Below are 20,639 nucleotides of genomic sequence, written 5' to 3' on the forward strand. Positions count from 1 at the left end.
AGCAGAATGGTATTCCATCACAATCTGTAATTTCATGGCCTGGCATATCCCTCACTCTACCATTACCATCATGCCAGGAGCAGCACCAGTTGTACCTAAAAATCAGATGCCAACCTGGGGAAGCTGCAACACAGGACTACATGCAGGCTAAACAGCGGAAGCAGCATGCTATAGACAGAGCTGATTGATCCCACAACCAACGGATCAGATCAAAGCTCTGCAGTCCTGCCATATCTAGTCGTGAATGGTGGCAGACAATTAAACAATTAACGGGAGGAGGCTCCATGAATATCCCCATCCTCAATGATGGTGGAGCCTTTAATGTATGTACCTTTAAGGGGAGAACTACTTTTTACAGCTCCTGTATACTGTAGTACCGGCAGTGACCACACCTGTATATAAACCCTGAGTAGTGATCTGTACAGTCAGTTGCAGTTTGAACCCTCATTCAGTAAACACCTGTTGATCGTTCCCTGCAGTCTTTTGTCTGATTATTGAAGGACACAACATTAAGATACCCGGAATAACAACAGAAAATGCTGGAAAAACTCAGCAGGTCAGGCAACATCCGTGGAGAGAAATTTGAGTTGACGTTTCGGGTCGGACCCTTCTTCAAAACTGGAAAGAAAAGAAACTAGATCGAAGGCAGGGCTGCGATCGGACAAAAGTATAAAAGAAACAAAAGAAGTAAAAGAGATTAGAAGCTAGACGAGATGGTAATAGGCCGGGATTAGGTGTTGTTTCTGTTGTTATTTCGGATTTCCAACATCTGCAGTATTTTGCTATCGCATTAAGATACCCGGATCTAACATTGGCGACGACAAAGATTCGAACCTACCTGCAACTCTGCATCACCTCCCAGGGATTCGCTCCTGGAGAACAGTGGAAGGAGGTCGAGTCCAGAAGCACGGGCATCGCAGGGGAGGCTGTCGAGAGCCAGGCTTGGCTTTCCAGTCACGGTGGTCCAGCGAAACGGGCTGGCAACAGGTACTGCGCAGACCCTTCCCGGACAGCGGCGGCTAGAGCCGACCGAGCGGCACAGAAAAAGGCCGAGCAGCGTCGACGGGGGAGAGAGGGCAGAGCACACATGGCGCAGCCGGTGTTCAAGGGCCGAGCAGCATCAACGGGGGAGAGAGGCGAGAGAGAGCAGAGCGCAGCCGGTGTTCAAGGGCCGAGCAGCGTCAACGGGGGAGAGAGGCGAGAGAGAGCAGAGCGCAGCCAGTGTTCAAGGGCCGAGCAGCGTCAACGGGGGAGAGAGGCGCGCAGGAAAACGCGAGGTGCTGCCATTGCCATGAGGACCGCAGAGAGCGGCATTGGCAGCAGCGCAGGAGCAGCACACGAAACCCACAGCGCGTCGCCATTTGCCACGAGGACCGCCGAGAGCGGCGTTGGCAGCAGCGCGGGAGACTCCATTTTAAGCCGCAGCGGGGAAGAAAGGAAAGCGTGGGAGACGCCATTTTAAGCCACAGCGGGGAAGAAAGGAAAGCGCGGGAGACGCCATTTTAAGCCAGTCTAACCACACCCAAAAATGCCGAAGAGTGGCAGTATCACAACATTCGACAATGAAGTCGAAGATTGGACGACATATGTCGAACGCATAGAAGTATACTGCAAGGCAAATGAAGTGCCAGATGACAAGAAAGCGCTGGTATTGTTGAATTCAATGGGTGCAAAAATGTATGGCTTACTACGAAACCTAGTAACCTCAGAGAAGCCAGTAGAAAAGGATTTTGAAAACATAGTGTCAATCCTACAGGACCACTTAAACCCCACACCGCTGCTGATAGCAGAAAGATTTAAGTTTCACAAAAGGAACCAGCATAAAGATGAAAGTAATGCTGAGTATTTAATGGAACTGCGCAAGCTATAGAAACACTGCCAGTTTGGAACAGGACTAGCAGATACTTTAAGGGACAAGTTTGTGTGTGGTCTTCAAAGTGAAGGAACCCAGAAACGGCTTCTATCAGGAAAGGATCTTACGCTGGACAAGGCTTTCAGCATTGCAGTATCACACGAAGCAGCCGCATGGGGCGCTGCAGAGATACAACGGAGACCACAAGAATATGGCACAAATGAAATGTCATACGGAACAGTGAAGTGCTATCGCTGCGGCAGAACAACACACGACCATAATGATTGCTGGTTCAAGGACAAAGTGTGCAGACAGTGTGGAAAAGTAGGACACATAGCAAGAGTCTGCAAGTCGGGAAAGAAAACCAGCAGCAAGAAATCTCCACAGGAGAAGTACAAGAAGGTACATAAGGCGATGGAGAGTAGTTCAGACGAACAGAAGAGTGATACAGACTCCGGAAGCAAGGAGCTGGGTTGTCTGAAACTGCATAATGTGATCAAAACGGAGGATCACCAAACTATCTGGGTCATGCTCAAGATAGCAGGAGTCCAAGTGAAAATGGAATTAGACACAGGCTCAGCCCTAACAGTCATAAACCGAAGGGACTACAAGCGGCTATTCTCACATATACCCTTGAGATACACAAAGATTGTCTTGAAGACGTACACGGGGCAAAAATCTACCCCAAAGGAAAAATAAGGGTGAACGTTATATATAACGGCAAGGAAACACCAAAAATGGACCTATATGTATTGCCAGATGGAGGACCACCACTACTAGGATGTGAATGGATCCGGAAGATACAGCTAGATTGGCATTCCATACAAGCACTGACTGTAGATGCCAAAAAGGATGACGACGTCACACCTGGACGACTGTCAAAAATGCTAACTGACGCACAAGAAGTGTTCCAGCAGGGACTCGGAACACTAAAAGGCATTACACATCCGCCCCGTATCATCCAGCCACAAATGGATTGGCTGAGAGGTTTGTACAAACCTTTAAAAAAGCAGTAAAGGCCATGTGCGATGACGACATTCCACTGCAGCATAAGGTGGACAATTTCCTGTTAGCCTACAGAAATGCGACACATGCAGTCACCAACCAGGCCCCGGCCATGATGTTCTTTAACCGAAGGTTGAGATCTCCTCTGGATTTGCTCAGACCAAATGTACGAAGAGATGTTGAGAATAAGCAATTCCAGCACATCAATGAGAAGCCGACAAGGAGCTTCAATGTAGGGCAACCAGTCTTGGCCCGTGACTACCGAACAGAGAAATGGCAACCAGGAACGATATGCACACGGCAGGGGCCACTAGTGTACACAGTGGATGTTGGGGAGAACATTGTGAGACGCCATGCTGACCAGATCCTAGAGTCACAGGAATGAGTCAACCCCATGTCTCGGCCATACATACCTGGTGAGGAACCCGACGTACAGGTCGCATCTACCTCAGAAACAGTAGCATCGGAAGCTGATGAACCAACCGACGACAGGGGGCCAGAATCGCCTCCGCACCAAGAGCAAGACACTCGGGAAAGGCGCTATCCAGAAAGGATCAGGAAGCCTCCCCAAAGACTGAATTTATAAATAGACTATTTTCAGCTAATGTTGCATGTTAAAAGTGTTAATTGTAATTAGTTTGATATTTAATTGTTAAATGAGTGTTATGGTACTTTTAATCTAAAAGGGGAGGAATTGTAATGTATGTACCTTTAAGGGGAGAACTACTTTTTACAGCTCCTGTATACTGTAGTACCGGCAGTGACCACACCTGTATATAAACCCTGAGTAGTGATCTGTACAGTCAGTTGCAGTTTGAACCCTCATTCAGTAAACACCTGTTGATTGTTCCCTGCAGTCTTTTGTCTGATTATTGAAGGACACAACATTAAGATACTCGGATCTAACAGAGCCCAGCACGCGAGTACAAAAGACAAGGCTGAAGCGTTTGCAACCATCTTCAGCCAGAAGTGCCGAGTGGATGGTCCATATCGGCCTCATGCTGAGGTCCCCACCATCACAGAAGCCAGTCTTCAGCCAATTCAATTCACTCCACGTGATATCAAGAAATGGCTGAGTGCACTGGATACAGCAAAGCCTATGGGCCCCGACAACATCCTGGCTGTCGTGCTGAAGACTTGTGCTCCAGAACTAGCCGCGCCTCTAGCCAAGCTGTCCCAGTACAGCTACAGCACTGGCATCTACTGACAATGTGGAAAACTGCCCAGGTATGTCCTGTCCACAAAAGCAGGACAAATACAATCTGGCCAATTACCGCCCCATCAGTCTACTCTCATTCATCAGCAAAGTGATGGAAGTTGACAGCGCTATCAAGCGGCACTTACCCACCAATAACCTGCTCACTGATGCTCGATTTGGGTTCCGTTAGGACCACTCGGCTCCAGACATCATTACAGCCTTGGTCGAAACATGGACAAAAGAGCTGAATTCCAGAAGTGAGGTGAGAGTGATTGCCCTTAACATAAAGGCAGCATTTGACCAAGTGTGGCATCAAGGAGCCGTAGTAAAATTGAAGTCAATGGGAATCAGGGGGAATACGTTCCACTGGCTGGAGTCATATCTAGCACAAAGGAAGATGGTTGTGGTGGTTGGAGGTCAATCATCCAAGCTCCAGGGCATCGCTGCAGGAGTTCCTCAGGGCAGTGTCCTAGGCCCAACCATCTTCAGCTGCTTCAGCAATGACCTTCCCTCCATCATAAGGTCAGAAGTGGGGATTTTCGCTGATGATTGCACAATGTTTAGTTCCATTTGCAACTCCTCAGAAAATGAAGCAGTCCATACCCACATGCAGCAAGACTGGGACAACATTCAGACTTAGGCTGATAAGTGGCAAGTAACATTCGCGCCACAGAAGTGCCAGGCAATGACTATCTCCAACAAGCGAGAGGCTAACCACCGCCCCTTGACATTCAACAGCATTACCATTGCCGAATCCCCCACCATCAACATCCTGGGGGTCACCATTGACCGGAAACTTAAATGGACCAACCATATACTGTGGCAACAAGAGCAGGTCAGAGGCTGGGTATTCTGTGGCGAGTGTCTCACCTCCTGACTCCCCAAAGCCTTTCCACCATCTACAAGGCATAAGTAAGGAATGTGATGGAATACTCTCCACTTGCCTGGATGAGTGCAGCTCCAACAACACTCAAGAAGCTCAACATCATCCAGGACAAAGCAGCCTGCTTGATTGGCACCTCATCCACCACCTTAAACATTCACTCCCTCTACCACTGGCACACCGTGGCTGCAGTGTGTAACATCTAAAAGATGCATTGCAGCAGTTCACCAAGGCATTTTCGGCAGCACCTCCCAAACCCGCGACCTCTACCACTTAGAAGGGCAAGGGCAGCAGGTGCAAGGGAATACCATCACCTGCATGTTCTGCTCCAAGTTACACACAATCCTGACTTGGAAGTATATCGCCATTCCTTCATCGTCGCTGTGTCAAAATCCTGGAACTCTCTCCCTAACATCACTGTGGGAGTACCTTCACCACATGGACTGCAGCGATTCAAGAAGGCGGCTCACCACCACCTTCTCAAGGGCAATTAGGAATGGGCAATAAATGCTGGGCTTGGCAGTGATGCCCACATTCCGTGAATGAATAAAAGAAAAATATTCAACTCAATTTAAAATCATGTACAGAATGCGAAATAAAGTGAGGGAATGTAAGATGGGATTAAGAGAGATAAAAGTGACAGAAAGAAAAATTTAAAAAAAGTTTATTTTAATTTTTTATTTTTGTTAAATCTCCAACAATTAAAATCTGAAGGAATGAGACTCCACACTTGTAAAAGTAAATTTTCAGGGCCAAAGTGGTTGTTTAGTAATAATTAAGACATATAACAGCGTTAAAAATTCACTTACACCTGAATGGACAAGCCCTACCTTTTCTGGTGCATTTAGTGGGTATCTGATGGGTAAGTACTGCAACTTCACGCCCATCATGTGTTTGAAAGGTGAATCTGTCGGTGTGGTACCGGTAGAGATGTTTGTGGAGGAGCAGGGCAACTCGGACAGCAACTTCCTGATTTTCGCGTTTTACTGCACATGTGCAGACGCTGGAAGTTGCTGTCTGGTTTCCTCTCTAATAACGGTGAGCGTCGATAGCCTCACCGGTATTCCTACTGCAAAATCTGGACCAACGTGTTCGACCTCCGCTACAAACTCTGTACCATCGCCACCAACTTCATCGTCTTTCCCGGCTACAGACGCAGGTTGATCTAGACCGTTCTCAAATTCAGCATCCTGTTCAACCCCAAGCTGAGCTTCTGGCATCTTATACTCTCCATCACAGTGAAAGCCTATTTCCAGCTCCATATCATTCTCCACCTCTGCCCCTACGTCAGTCAATTTGCTGCCAATCGCCTCCAGGCTCGACTATTCCAATGTTCACCTGGCCGGCCTCTCATCCTCCACCAAGTCCTGCCTGCCCATTACCTTCGTCCTCGCTGATCTGCATTGGCTTTTGGTCCTGCAAAGCTTTAAAATTAAAAATTCCCATCCACGCGTTTAATTCCCTCCATGGCCTCACCCCTCCCTACCCATGTAACCTCCTTCAGTGATATAACTGCCCCCCCACCCTCTCCCCCCCCCCAATGAACTGTCCATTTGTCTCTATCTGTGCATTGCCCCTCCCTTTAACCCACCTTAGGTGGCTGTGCCTAGGCCCAATGCTCTGAACCTTGCCCCTATACCTCTCCACCTCTCCAACTACCTCCCCTCCTTAAAACCCAATTCTTTGACCAAGCATTTGGTCATTCCTCCTAATAGCTCCTTCTTTGACTCATCGTCTATTTTTAGCCGTATGCCCCCGTGAAGTGCTTTGAGACAATTTTCATTGTTAAAGGTGCTATATAGATGCAAGTTGTTGTTGTAGCAGTCAATTAGTAAACAAAGAATTGACGTGTAATTTTCTGGAAACTATCGAGGACCATTCTTCGGAATTTAAAAGTAAGAGAGATACAAAGATCTGCAGAAACAGGATAAGTGATTGAAATACACGGTCAAATGCAATCACCCACAATGAATAAAATGTTCTGCAAGTGACAAACAAAGCACCTAAACTAAAATGCCCCTGAAAGGCTGAAAAAATGATAGCCAAAGTTTTTAATCTTTTAATCTACTGCCTGAAACAGGCAGGCGGTTTGGACGCCTGGTAGTCGGTCCCTTTTGAAATGGTACGAGCTGCATTGTCAGGTAAGGCTACCAACACCATTTGGAGGCCATCACTACCCTGTTAATGGCAGGCAAACCAAGTGAAAATTGAACCCAATGATGCCAGCGTGCACTCCAAAAATTACACACATAATGTTTTTTGTGTCCACAGTTGTTTTTGTGCTTACTGTAAACTATTTATTGGATGGAACAGTCTAATTGTAAATCATGCAGTGCTTGCATAGTCTGAGATTTAACAGTTAAAATTTTATTTTGTTCTCCACAGATAATTCTTCCACATACAGTTTAACCTAGTTGCTCCAAAGCATCATTAAGTGTATCAGAAAAGCAGAGTGACACTGAAGGTCATCACGTGTCTGCAAAGGGAGCACAGCCAAGATCCAGAAGACTGTACACTGTTTTGCTGAGCCACAGGAGGACTGCACACCTGTGGTAGGATCATCCACAGAGTTGTCTTTGGTTTGTGCCACTGGGCCTACTACAAAACACATGGGGATACATCAGCCACAGTCGACAGGTGCTACACCTTCCACACTCCACCACAATAGAGGTGGGCACTTGTCTGTTTCATCAGGCTATTCAAAATATCCATGACACTGTACAGCCCAGATGCACAATGACAGGATGATATTGCATAACATATTATGCTATTTGGTGGGGCACTGTTGGCACAATAGGTTGGCTCTCTAGTTAACCTGCTCACTGTGCTAGCGAGAAGCCAGCAACCATCCTTCTTGGAGCTCCAGGATGATGCTTTTACAACTCCCTTCTGTCCTCTGAAGGCCAGTCTACAGAGGTTGTGGAGCCATATGGGGGTGGAGGAGAGTTGTGGGTTCCTCTGTAACTGATGTTTCCCCAAATCTAGAAACTGAATCTATGGAGGATTCTTCGACTCATGGGTCACCCCACAGCTTGGTAGCCTGTTCCTTCATAAATCTGTAAATAGAACAAATGTACGTGGTTTTAGAATTAAATATTAAAATGTCACATTCTTTAAACAGAATTCCTTTGTTTATTAATTTTATACCTATTTTAAAATAGTAAGCAGAACTACTTAACTTCAAGCATTATTGAGACATAAAATATTTTTCTAATATTTTATATTTCTTCTACTTAAAGTAATTTATATAGTTTTAACTACATGAAAGTTTTTTTTATTTACCTGTAATATTTTATAAGGTCATGTGAGTAATTGTTTCTTTTTAATCATTTTTTGTCCAGTGTTGTTTTTTCTCTTCCACGATAGTTCTCCATTCCCATTTCATAACCAGATTTGAAACTTGTGGCATGGTTTCTTTTTCAGCCTCCTTGATGCAATTCTTACAGTTTCTGGAATTTTCTATCACATTTTATTCTTTGGGGTCCGCTGTCATTATAATATTTCCATATCTAAGGAGCTTCTTAAAGCACCTCTCAAATCTTGCTGTCTGTTAGGTGAACCTTCTCTCACCTATAGTCTCCAACTTCTCTCTCTGTTATAACCTTTATTGTCTCTTTTATCAGTACTACAATGGTCATCGTTTCTGTGAACATTGCTCTATTGTTCCTCCTAAGCTTCAAAGTGTCACACCACATGTTTTTTCTTCTCCCTGTAACTTCAGTGTTGAGATTTCAGAGCTGTGGAACTTATCGCCCTCAGCCTTCTGTGCAGAATCTTTTAAAACCTAAGTGTCTTGCCTTATCTCATACTCTTTTCAATCTACATGATATTCAGACCCATAGGTAGTAAGGGAGTTGGATAAGTATCTGAAGGAAAAGAATTTGCAGGGCTACGGGGAAAGGGCGGGTGAGTGGGACTAGCTGAGAGTCAGCACGGGCTCGATGGGCCGAATGGCCTTCTTCCATGCTGTAACCATTCTATGATTCTAGGCCATGGCCTTTTACATAAATTTCTCAATAAATAAAATGTAACCATCTTGGTTTCTCCTAGTTGAGACACCTAAATTATTTCCTTCACAATAATGTTGCATAGGGACCTTTTCCATTTAGATTTGTAGAATTATGCAGCACCGAAGGAAGTCATTGCTCCATTATGATTGTGCTAATTCTCTGAAAAAGAACTTGCCATTTAGTTGCAATTCCCTGCCCTTTGAAATATCCTTTACATTTTTTCTTTTTCAAATATTTACCCACTTCCCTTTTAAAAAGCTAATATGAATTCTGCTTCTGATACAACATTCATGTCCTAAGAACCCTCAGTGTGAGAAAAAATGTCTCCTTTTTTTCCCCATTTGTTCTTTCAGTGACTTTCCCAACGCTCTCTTGGCTAGCCTCCCATCTTCCACCCTCCATAAGCTTCAGCTCATCCAAAACTCTGCTGCCTGTATCCTAACGTGCACAAGCCCTGTTCACCCATCACCCTTGTGCTCGCTGACCTACATTGGCTCTCGGTCCGGCAAAGCCTCGATTTAAAATTCTCATCCTTGTTTTCAAATCCCTCTATGGTCAAGTCCCTCCCCCTTCCCCAAGCAGTATAGAATCATAGAAAGTTACAGCACGGAAGGAGGCCATTTCGGCCCATCGTGTCCGCGCCGGCCAACAAAGAGCTATCCAGCCTAATCCCACGTCCCAGCTCTTGATCCGTAGCCCTGCAGGTTAGAGCATCCCTAAGCGCACATCCAAGTACTTTTTAAATGTGGTTAGAGTTTCCGCCTCTACCACCCTTTCAGGCAGCGAGTTCCAGACCCCCACAACCCTCTGGGTGAAGAAATTTCCCCTCAAATCCCCTCTAAACCTTCCACCAATTACTTTAAATCTGTGCCCCTTGGTTTTTGAGTCCTCTAAGGGAAATAGGTCCTTTCTATTCACTTTATCTAGGCCCCTCATAATTTTATACACCTCACTAAGGTCTCCCCTCAGCCTCCTCTGTTCCAAGGAAAACAAACCCAGCCTATCCAGTCTTTCCTCACAGCTAAGATTCTCTTATATGGCCTCCTCATTCTTCCTACCAAAGTGTAACACCTCACACTTATCTATATTACAATTTAGTCACCAATTACATGCCCATTCTGCAACTTTATTAATGTCTTCTTGTCTTTTGCAATGCAAATAGACTTATTGCGCATACTGACCAAGCAGCAATGCTGGAAAAAATAATTTGTATTTTTGCTGCAGTCTACATAAATGAGGCACGGACACATTTTATATAGGAAATTACATCATGTATATAAAAACTACATCCAAGGTGGTGGATCAATTATGACTTTTAGAGCTGATGATATTAAAGCTTTGAAATATTGGTATATGCAGCATAGCTTACGTTCTGCAATCTAAAGACGGGCAATTTGGTGATTCTCTGGTGGCAATCATTTCCTGTTGCATTTAAAAGTATGAACTAGCATTAACACTCTCTTGCGAAGGTGATGAGCTTTCTTCTTTAAGTGCTGTGGCAGTGGTAGCAATTGTTTTGTAACTGAGTGGCTTGCTACGCTATTTCAGTGGTGACCCCGATTTTAGCACAGGGCGGGTTTTGGGCGGGTGGGTAGTGAGGTGAGTTAGAAACTTACCCGTTGCTCCAGAAATTAAGCCCGGGGTCTAATTTAACTTCTGGGCCTCATTTAAGTGCTGCCGGCCGACTTCCTGCTAGAAACGGGCGGGAGGTCAGTGGAGACTGGTGCGGCCCGGAGGCCGCCTACCAACACAATGTAGGTGGCGGGCTCGCTTTCTGGAGCCGTCTCCTGGGGCTCTGGTGTTCGGTAAGGGGGAAAAGTCGGTGGCAGGGAAGGCCTAAGCTTTGCTTGTGAGGCCCTGTTTGGGCCTCTTCTGGCCATGGCTCCTTTTTCCACTGTCTTTACCTGGCGGAAAAACCACAGTATCTTTCCCACTCAGTCCACCGGTTAAAACTACACGTGTAAGGAAGGAAGCTGTCGGCTTTGGGAGGGTTTCTTTGCCTGCTCAGTAGAGTAGGTTAACATTTGGAACGATGGATTCCTGACGGCATTCCGGTGGGTAAGTAACCTGGACGATTTTCACATTCTGCCCAAAGTAGAGTTAAAATCACACCTGGTATTGGGTCAACCATGTAGTTTGGACTGGAGTTATGTGTAGGTCAGATCACGTTGGAGTGATCAGTTCCCTTCCCTGAGGCACACATTAGTCAACCAATCGGATTTTTTAATAACAATACAGCAGCTTTCATTTTTCCTGGTGCTAGCCCATAAATTACCAGCGACTTTGAAATCAATTTCATAACTTGGCTTGATGGGGATTGAACTCATAACCTCTGGGCTACTAGTCCAGTACCATAACCACGAACACTGCTGTACATAATTTAAGCCGTTTTAATACCCAAATTGCAATCTCCAACTTGGTACTGTAGTAAGGGAATAGTTCTGAAATGTTCTATTTGTTTTTTTAAAATTCCTTAATCATTTGGAACAGAAGTCTCACATACATGTACAGAACATGCATTTCCCTACTCCGCATACATACAGGAAGCAGTAAAAAAAAAATTTTTAAACTGACAAAAGGAAGTAGAAGACTGGAAAATCCCAATTAAATTCTGTTTTAATTTAAAGATACAAATACTGGGTGATGCAGTATGCTGATGTACCATCATAGGGTGGTAGGATATAGGGCTGTTGGCCCCATTTCTCCAAATAGTACATTCTTAAACACGTGTGCTATCATGAGAGGCATCAAGGAAAGGCCAGACAAAAGGATTGAGGGCGATTTACCCATGGATGTTCTAAACATGGTGCTTATCAGCTTGTTGGCTGCATTGGCAGAGCAATGGGTCGGAATTTGTGGTTGGAGGCGTACCAGCAGCTCCCGGGCTTCGGGTCCTGGGCCTGTGGGCATACGTCTGCGTAAAGGCCCACGAATCCCAGGCACACAGGCAGATTGGAAGCGTCCCTGGGATCACGTGGGCCAGGTCCTCCCATCAGAAAGGAGGATTCCTCATAAGCTTATGGCGGAATCCCTATTAGCATATGAGGAGTCCCCAAACAATTAAATAATTTACACAACTGGAATAAAAAATAAATGTTCCCATTTTCACATTTAATTAAAAGTCCCTTTAATGAAGCATTTACAATAGAAATTTAATGTTTTGAAAAATAATTTAAAATATTTTAATCAGGGCCACAATTTACATAAACTAATTTTAAATGTTTGTGGATGATTTAAAATTTTTAATTTAACATTTATATTAACCCATATGCTGGTGAAAGCAGGCCCTAGCAGGAGTTTTGTGGGCATTTGCTGGGCAGTAGCAGCCCAGCTCTGTGCCAGCCAAAGTGATTTTTGGGTCGGTGCGGTAGATCTGTCAAAGCAAACCTTGACAGATCACAAGTTCCGGGTTTTCGCGCATGTGGAAACCCGGAACTTGCGGGGCCTTTCACAAGGCTTATGATGGTGTACTCTGTGTGTACTCCATCATCAGCCCTGCAAAATCCAGGCCATTATAGTTGATTGCCCAGCCTCTCAGCAAGGCACTGGTGCACTATGCCCTAAAGAGGGCAAGAAAATAAATATGGGTAATTAATTAAAAACATATACTTACCACATTTTGTGGATTCTGCAGCACTTTGATTAGTGCAGGATGGTTGTAACCTAAAACATAAAAAAAAAATTACCAATATACCTTGAACGTTTAATCATCACTGACTTTGATTTTTAGTTTTAAACACTCAGCAACATTTCGAGCCAAGAAATTGAAAGCAAATCAGTTTTCAACTACAAGATAAAACTGTATACCCTTTATGTTGCAGGCTTGTCCAAACAGTGGTATTGGGTAAATATGTGAAGATCAGCTATATAATTGTTGGTATGTCTCAATCAAATTTCATTTTAAGTTAAATAGATAAAAATTAAATTCAGGGTTTGCAAGTTTTTTTTTTAACAAGTAAAAAGTAGGGTATCGCATCTGTAAATGGCCAATCCTTGAATAGGTCCAGTAGCATATGCAATAGTCAGCTTACTGAGTTTGTCTCTAAACAGATTCCATCACAGAAACCACAATCAAGCAGCAACGAGGTAGAAATGCTCAAACACAGCTCAGTTACACAATTGCAATCCTTGTACAAGGACAAACACCACTTTATATTTTAAGTCTTCAAAAAAGTGTTGTGCTATTACTGAACATCCTGTGATCACACCAGGTAGGTCCCTCTCTGTTAACTGGTATTCCTCCAAACATCCAGCTATTCATGATTGCCCTTGTTCTCCCACAGTGGACAACGTGCTCTCATCTTCTGTTATTGGATGTTGCAACAGGATAGTGGTGAAGCCAGAGTAAAAAATATCACAAGTTGTATCGCAGACATTGGGGTAGGGGGTCAGTTTCAAGATGTATGCTGATGACACCCAGCTCTACCTCTCCGTCATCTCTCTTCACCCCTCCACTGCCTCAGTGCTGTTATACTCCTGATCCAACATCCAGTCTTGGATGAGCTGCAATTTCCTCCAGCTAATCGTCAAGACGACGACTTCGACCCCTCACCAGCTATTGTCCAAGGTTAAATCAGACTGTTCACTACCTCGGCATCCTATTCAATCCCCAGCTGAGCTTGTCTTCTCCATCACAAAGACCTCTGTCACATTGTCTGCCTCTGGCCCTACCTCAACTCAACTGTGCCGAAATATTCATCCATGCTTTTGTCACCTCCAGACTTCACCATTCCAATACTCTCATGGCCAGCCTTCCATCTTCCATTCTTCACAAACTTCAGTTCAGTCAAAACTCTGATGCTTGCACCCTATCCTGCACCGAGTCTCACTCAACCAACACACCTGTTCTCACTGCCGGTCCCCCAACGCCTCAAATTAAACATGTTTAAATCGCTCTCCTAATCTCTGTAGCCACCTCCAGCCCTACAACCCCCACCCCCTTGAGTTTTCCGTTCCAAAGACTCAGGCCGCTTGTGCGCACCCCTTCACCCCACCATTGATAGCCATGTCAGCAGTCGCCCCATGGCCTGGAAATTCCCTCCATAAACCCCTCCACCCCCTTCTCCTCCTTTAAGATCCTCTTTATATTTCACCTCATTGACCAAGATTTGGACACCCCTTCTAATATCTCCTTCGTTGGCTCAGCGTCCACTTTTTAAAATTACAGCACTGTATATAGCTTTGTTACATTTTTCTATATGAAAAGGTACTAAAGAAGAGGATGCTGCCAATGTCACAGTAAAGGAGGAGGTAGTAGAGAAATTGGATAGGATAAAAATAGATAAAGTGGAGGTACTTAAAAGGTTGGAAGTGCTCAAAGTAGAAAAGTCATCCGGTCTGGATGGAATGCATCCTAGGTTGCTGAGGGAAGGAAGTGTGGTGATAGCAGAGGCTCTGGCCATAATCTTTCAATCCTCCTTAGATATGGGAATGGTGCCAGAGGACTGGAGGATTGCAAATGTTACTCCCCTGTTCAAAAAAGGGGAGAGATAAAAACCCGGCAACTACAGGCCAGTCAGCCTAACATTGGTGGTGGGGAAACTTTGAGAGACATTAATCTGAGGCAAAATTAATTGTTACTTGGAAAAATATGGATTAATAAATGACAGCCAGCACGGATTTGTTAAAGGCAAATTGTGTTTGCCTAACTTGATTAAGTTCTTTGATGAAGTAATGGAGAGAGCTGATGAAGGTAGTGCAGTTGATGTTGTGTATATGGACTTTCAAAAGGCGTTTGATAAAGTATATATAATAGATTTGTTAGCAAAATTGAAGCCCATGTGAATAAAGGGGCAGTGGCTGCAGGGATACGAAATTTGTGAAGAGACAGAAAACAGAGAAACTATTGGTGAACGGCCGTTTTTCAGACTGGTGGGAAGTATACAGTGGTGTTCCCCAGGGGTCGGTATTAGGACCACTGCTCTTTTTTTGATATATATATTAATGGCCTTGACTAGGGTATACAGGGCATAATTTAAAAGTCTGCAGATGACACGAAACTCAGAAATGTAGTAAACAATGAGGAGGATAGTAACAGACTCCAGGAGACAGACTGGTGAAATGGAAAGACACATGACAGATGCAATTTAGTGCAGAGAAGTGTGAAGTGATGCATTTTGGTAGGAAGAATGAGGAGGGGCAACAGAATCTAAATGGTATAATTTAATGGGGATGCAGGAACAGAGAGACCTAGGGCTGTATGTACACAAATCTTTGAAGGTGACAGGACAAGTTGAGAAGGCTGTTACAAATCGTACGGGATTGTGGGCTTTAAAAATAAAGGCATAGAATACAACAGCGAGGAAGTGATTCTAAACCTTTATTAAACACTGGTTAGGCCCTAGCTCTCACAGTACGCCATCACACCGCCTTTGAAATCCACCGCAAGTTCAGGATTTCCGCAAGTGCTTGCATTAAATCCCGAACTTGCAGTCTGCGCGTCGTCAGGCCATCTGCTCCGCCACCGAAAACCTAATTACTGGTGTGGAGTTGGGCTATTTGCCCAACAACTGCCCAGCAATTACATATGGAAATTTTACGGCTGGTGGAAACTGTTATGTATTGTGTGTTCTATTGTGTGTTCTCCTCCCACCTGTGGTGGCGCTGTCACAGGAGATAAATGGTTGGGTGTTCTCTGTTAAGTTTAGCTCTCTTTGTTCGGAACTTGCCAGAACTTCCTTTCCTTCCATTAAAGCACTTCATGTTTGAATCTCTGAGTTCTGAGTCCTAAATTGTGTCTAGGTAGAAAGGTACCGACACAACAAGTGACAACGAGGAGCGGATGAATCTATGTATGTTACAGGTGCAGTGAGTAAACAGAAATTTTAATTTGAAACGTGAGATGGCTACTATATTAGGAAACATCGGTGATTTTGATGAAAATGTGGAGCAATGGAGCGCTTATACAGAACGTTTTGACTATTTTGCATTGGCGAATGCGGTGGCAAATGAAAAGGTCGTGCCTACCTTTTTGAGTGTAATCGGGCTGAAGACATTCAATTTACTTTGCAGCCTCGTGCAGCCAGATAAGCCAGGAACTAAAACATATAAGCAACTAGTGGAAATTCTTGGAGCACATTTTTCACCAAAACCTCTGGTTATTGCTGAGAGATTTCGATTTCACAAACGGAATCAAGAGGAGGAGGAATCAGTGACGATGTTTATTGCTGCTTTAAAAAGGTTATCAGAACACTGTGAGTTCAAGGAGGTGCTGAAGGACACCATTAGAGACAGACTCGTGTGTGGTCAGCAAAATCCAGCCACACAGAAGCGCCTTCTTACTGAGGACAACCTGACTCTTGAAAAGGCCATTGAAGTTAGTGTCTCCATGGAGATGGCGGAAAAGGAGGCTCACCAGTTGAGTTCAATAGGGAGAGTTCACAAGGTGTCGTCTGAGCCTAAAGGTGCGCGGAACGGCACATGTTACCGTTGTGGGAAAACGGGCCATCATGCTAATGACTGCTGGTGTACGGAGCTGGAATGCCGAAATTGTGGCAAAAAGGGTCACATTGAACGTGCCTGTAGAGGTAAAAAAAGAACAGACAGAGCTGGGAAGCATGGAAGCAAAATGTCTGTATTTGGACAAGAGAGGAAAAAGAGTGTTCATTCAGTGCAGTATGATGGAACAAGCAAAACAGAGGGGAGCGACACCTCTGAGGAGGAAGAGGTGCACATACTGACGGTTGCAGGTGATTCAAATGGCTACTGGGTGTCACCACTGGTGGAGGGACAATCAGTGTGGATGGAGGTGGACACAGGCGCGGCTGTGTCCCTTATTTCAGACACTGTCTACAACAAAATGCTAAAGCATCTTACCCTTCAGCCAACAAACATTGTGCTAAAGACGTATACCAGTGAACCTGTGGCCATGAGAGGCGTCATTGAGGTGACAGTTAAACTGAACGGACAGACTGCAAAACTGCCACTATATGTGGTAAAGGGAAATTACCCATCGCTACTGGGACGTGCGTGGCTAGAGAATCACGCTGGACTGGCCTGCAGTCCGCATGATGTCAAAAGGGGAGTCAGGTCTGACTGCAGTGTTAAACAAACATGCAGAACTCTTCAATGGGGAACTTGGGAGCATGAAAAAGATCAGCGTGAGACTAGACATTAAACCTGACAGCAAGCCGAAGTTTCACAAAGCCCGACCTGTACCCTATGCAATTAGGCCAAAAGTTGAGGCTAACTTGGAGGCCTTAGTCGAGAATGGAGTCCTGGAGCCTGTGAGCGTGAGCAAATGGGCCACACCCATTGTTCCTGTCCTGAAAAAGGATGGATCTGTTCAAATCTGCGGGGATTTTAAAGTGACTATTAACCCGGTGCTGTCTGCGGAACAGTACCCTCTTCCCCTCATTGAGGATCTTTTTACGGGCCTGGCCGGAGGGCAAAAGTTCAGCAAAATAGACTTATGCCAGGCTTATCTACAAATGCATGTCAATGACAAATCAAAGGAGTTGCTGACAATTGTGACACACAAGGGGCTATACAGGTACTGCCGCCTTCCGTTTGGAATTACGTCAGCCCCTGCTCTATTCCAAAGGGCAATGGATCAGATTTTGAGTGGACTGTCAGGAGTCCAGTGCTACCTGGACGACATCCTTGTCACTGGGACAAATGAGGAGGATCATCTTCTGAACTTGGATGCGACACTACAACGACTGAAAGAGTACGGACTCAGAGTTCGTAAAGACAAATGTGAATTCTTTCAGTCTTCAGTTGAGTACCTGGGGCATGTGATTGACGCTATTGGCCTGCATAAGGCGCCATCAAAGGTCAAGGCGATCGTGGAGGCCCCAGCACCCCAGAATGTGAGCCAGTTACGTTCATTTCTGGGGCTACTTAACTACTATGGGAAGTTTATTCCAGACTTAGCAACATTGCTGAAGCCGTTACATCAGTTGCTATGTCAAGGCAAAACATGGAAATGGACTGAACTGTGCAACGAAGCTTTCGCCCAAGCAAAGAAAGCATTGCTGAAATCGGAGGTCCTGACACACTTCGACCCAAAGCTACCCGTGCAGCTAGCATGTGATGCATCACCATATGGTGTGGGAGCAGTCATATCCCACATGATGCCTTCGGGTGAAGAGAAACCTATCGCCTTCGCATCACGCACCTTGAACAAGGCCGAGAGTAACTATGCGCAGATCGAGCGCGAGGCCTTGGGAATCATTTTTGGAATTCGAAAATTTCATCAGTACCTGTTTGGGAGAAGGTTCACACTCCTGACGGACCACCGTCCATTGACTTCAATCTTCGGGCCCCACACCGGAATTCCGTCTCTCGCTGCAAGCAGGATGCAAAGGTGGGCTTTACTGTTGTCAGGACACACATACGACATCAAATATCGCAAATCAGACTTGCACGGCAACGCAGACGGCCTGTTGAGGTTACCCTTGCCTGTTACTCCCCCAGAGCCTTGTCAGATAGACATCTTCTACTTTGGACAAGTGGAGGGAGCACCTGTCACTGCAGCTCAGGTGCGAAGGTACACCCGCAACGATCCAGTCCTGTATGAGGTAATGGACGATGTCATTCGAGGGAGAGCTATAGGAGATTCTCCTAGTTTGAAACCTTACGTTTCAAAAAGAAATGAGCTCTCCGTCCAGGCAGGTTGTCTTCTTTGGGGACGCCGTGTTATCATTCCGCCACCTCTGAGGGAACCTATACTGCAACAACTTCATACAGGCCACAGTGGGATGGTTCGGATGAAGGAAATGGCAAGAAGCTACTTCTGGTGGCCAGGTCTCGATGGGAATATTGAGGAGAAAGCCAAAACATGTTCCCCATGTCAAAGGGTCCGGAATGTTCCACAGCTGGCAACCCTACACCCCTGGGATTGGCCTGCAGAAGTGTGGCAGCGAGTGCATGTGGACTTCGCCGGTCCTTTCGAAGAGAAGATGTTGATGGTGGTTGTAGATGCTCGTAGCAAGTGGCCGGAGGTCGCTGTGATGAGGTCTACCACAGCAGAGAAAACAATTGAGAAACTTGGTGAGATGTTCAGCCGTTATGGCTCATCGGAACAACTCATAAGTGACAACGGTCCACAATTTGTATCACAGGAGTTTGCAACCTTCCTGCATGTGAATGGTGTCCAACACATCAGGTCTGCGCCCTATCAACCCTCTACTAACGGCCAGGCAGAAAGGTTCGTGCAAACTTTGAAGCACGCCTTGAAGGCATCGCAAGGTCAGGGCTCCATCCACCAACGTCTGAACAGCTTCCTGTTGTCCTACAGGAACGAGCCGCATGCCACAACCAAAACTTCCCCCGCTTCGCTCATGATGAAGAGGCAGTTGCGAACAAGTTTTGACTTACTCAAACCTCCAAGGGCAGAGCAGGTTGTCCATCGTCAACAACAAGCTCAAGTTGAAAAGAGAGAGAAAAGAGCCAAGGAGAGACGGTTTCATCCGGGAGAGCACGTCCTAGCTCGTAACTACAACACTGGGCCGAAATGGGTTCCTGCTACGGTGATCGCACAGACGGGCCCTGTGTCTTACACGGTTGAGACTGCTGAGGACGTCGTCTGGAGAAGACACACAGATCAACTGTTACTAGGAGCAGAGACAGCCACAGAGGCTCCAACAGCTGGTTGGCCTGAACTGTTTCCGGATGATACTGCAAACCAGCATCCTTTGCCACAGTGCTCTCCTCCAACACAGGAAGTCATAGAGACTGTTCCACCTGTGCAAACTCCTGACTTTCGACTGACACAGGAACCTTCTCCATCCAGGCCTGTGTCAATGCCTACTGCTGTGGAAGCCAGCGATGACCGCCGGTATCCTGTCAGAGAGCGGCGGCCTCCAAGACGCTTGGATCTGTAGGCTTAGTGACTTACCCACAAGACTGGGGCAGAATAAACCCCAGGGTGAAGTCAGGGGTTGAGGCAGTCTACCTCTACCCTAGGTTCGTTGAGTGCATTGAAAGTAACTTACCTGTTGAGGAATAATGTGGACCTTCCATTTAAGAGGGGAGGAAATGTTATGTATTGTGTGTTCTATTGTGTGTTCTCCTCCCACCTGTGGTGGCGCTGTCACAGGAGATAAATGGTTGGGTGTCCTCTGTTAAGTTTAGCTCTCTTTGTTCGGAACTTGCCAGAACTTCCTTTCCTTCCAATAAAGCACTTCATGTTTGAATCTCTGAGTTCTGAGTCCTAAATTGTGTCTAGGTAGAAAGGTACTGACACAACAGAAACAGACGCAGGGCATGTCTGCATCAGCGTAAGGAGATACCCAAAATGAAAAAAATGCGCTTTTAAAAATTAAATGACATCCAGGAACATTAAAAGCTTTAATGAAAAGCAATCCTAGTGTATGTTAAAGCTGCAGGTTTTTTAAAATAACATTTAAATTTCATAACTTTCTGCACAGTGCACAATATTTGTTTAGAAGTGGGAATTCCGAGTAATGAGTTGGATTCCTACAATAAAAGCTAAATCTGTGTGTATTTTAAAGGCTGTAGTAATGAAGTAATGTAGTCATTTAAATGAATGAAAGACAATCTGTCTTCTGATTGGAGGACCAGGCCCACGTGATCCCAGGTAAGCCTCCACACAGGCTGCATCCCAGGGATCCGTGGGCCATTATGCTGCCCTCCTATTCGCAGCGTCAGAGTGCAAGTTTATGCAGGAGGGCCGCCATCAGGTAGGTGCGTATTCCTTTCGCAGGCTGGTGGCGTACTCCGGAGCTA

At 45.5% G+C, this 20,639-nt stretch overlaps 1 protein-coding gene across 5 annotated transcripts in view; it reads right to left on the minus strand.

Moving 5' to 3' along the window:
• abat (4-aminobutyrate aminotransferase) overlaps positions 1–20,639 on the minus strand; it is a 364,265-nt gene that overhangs the window by 92,472 nt on the left and 251,154 nt on the right. For all 5 annotated transcript variants that reach the window (XM_086000868.1, XM_086000870.1, XM_086000866.1 and 2 more), the window contains exon 6: positions 12,562–12,611. In XM_086000868.1, coding sequence (XP_085856994.1) covers positions 12,562–12,611 — 50 coding nt within the window. The remainder of the gene's footprint in view (positions 1–12,561; positions 12,612–20,639) is intronic.

Source organism: Somniosus microcephalus, chromosome 11 (assembly GCF_052327205.1).
Source record: "Somniosus microcephalus isolate GS21.2 chromosome 11, FLI_Smic_1.0, whole genome shotgun sequence".
In the NCBI taxonomy this organism is placed as follows: domain Eukaryota; kingdom Metazoa; phylum Chordata; class Chondrichthyes; order Squaliformes; family Somniosidae; genus Somniosus; species Somniosus microcephalus.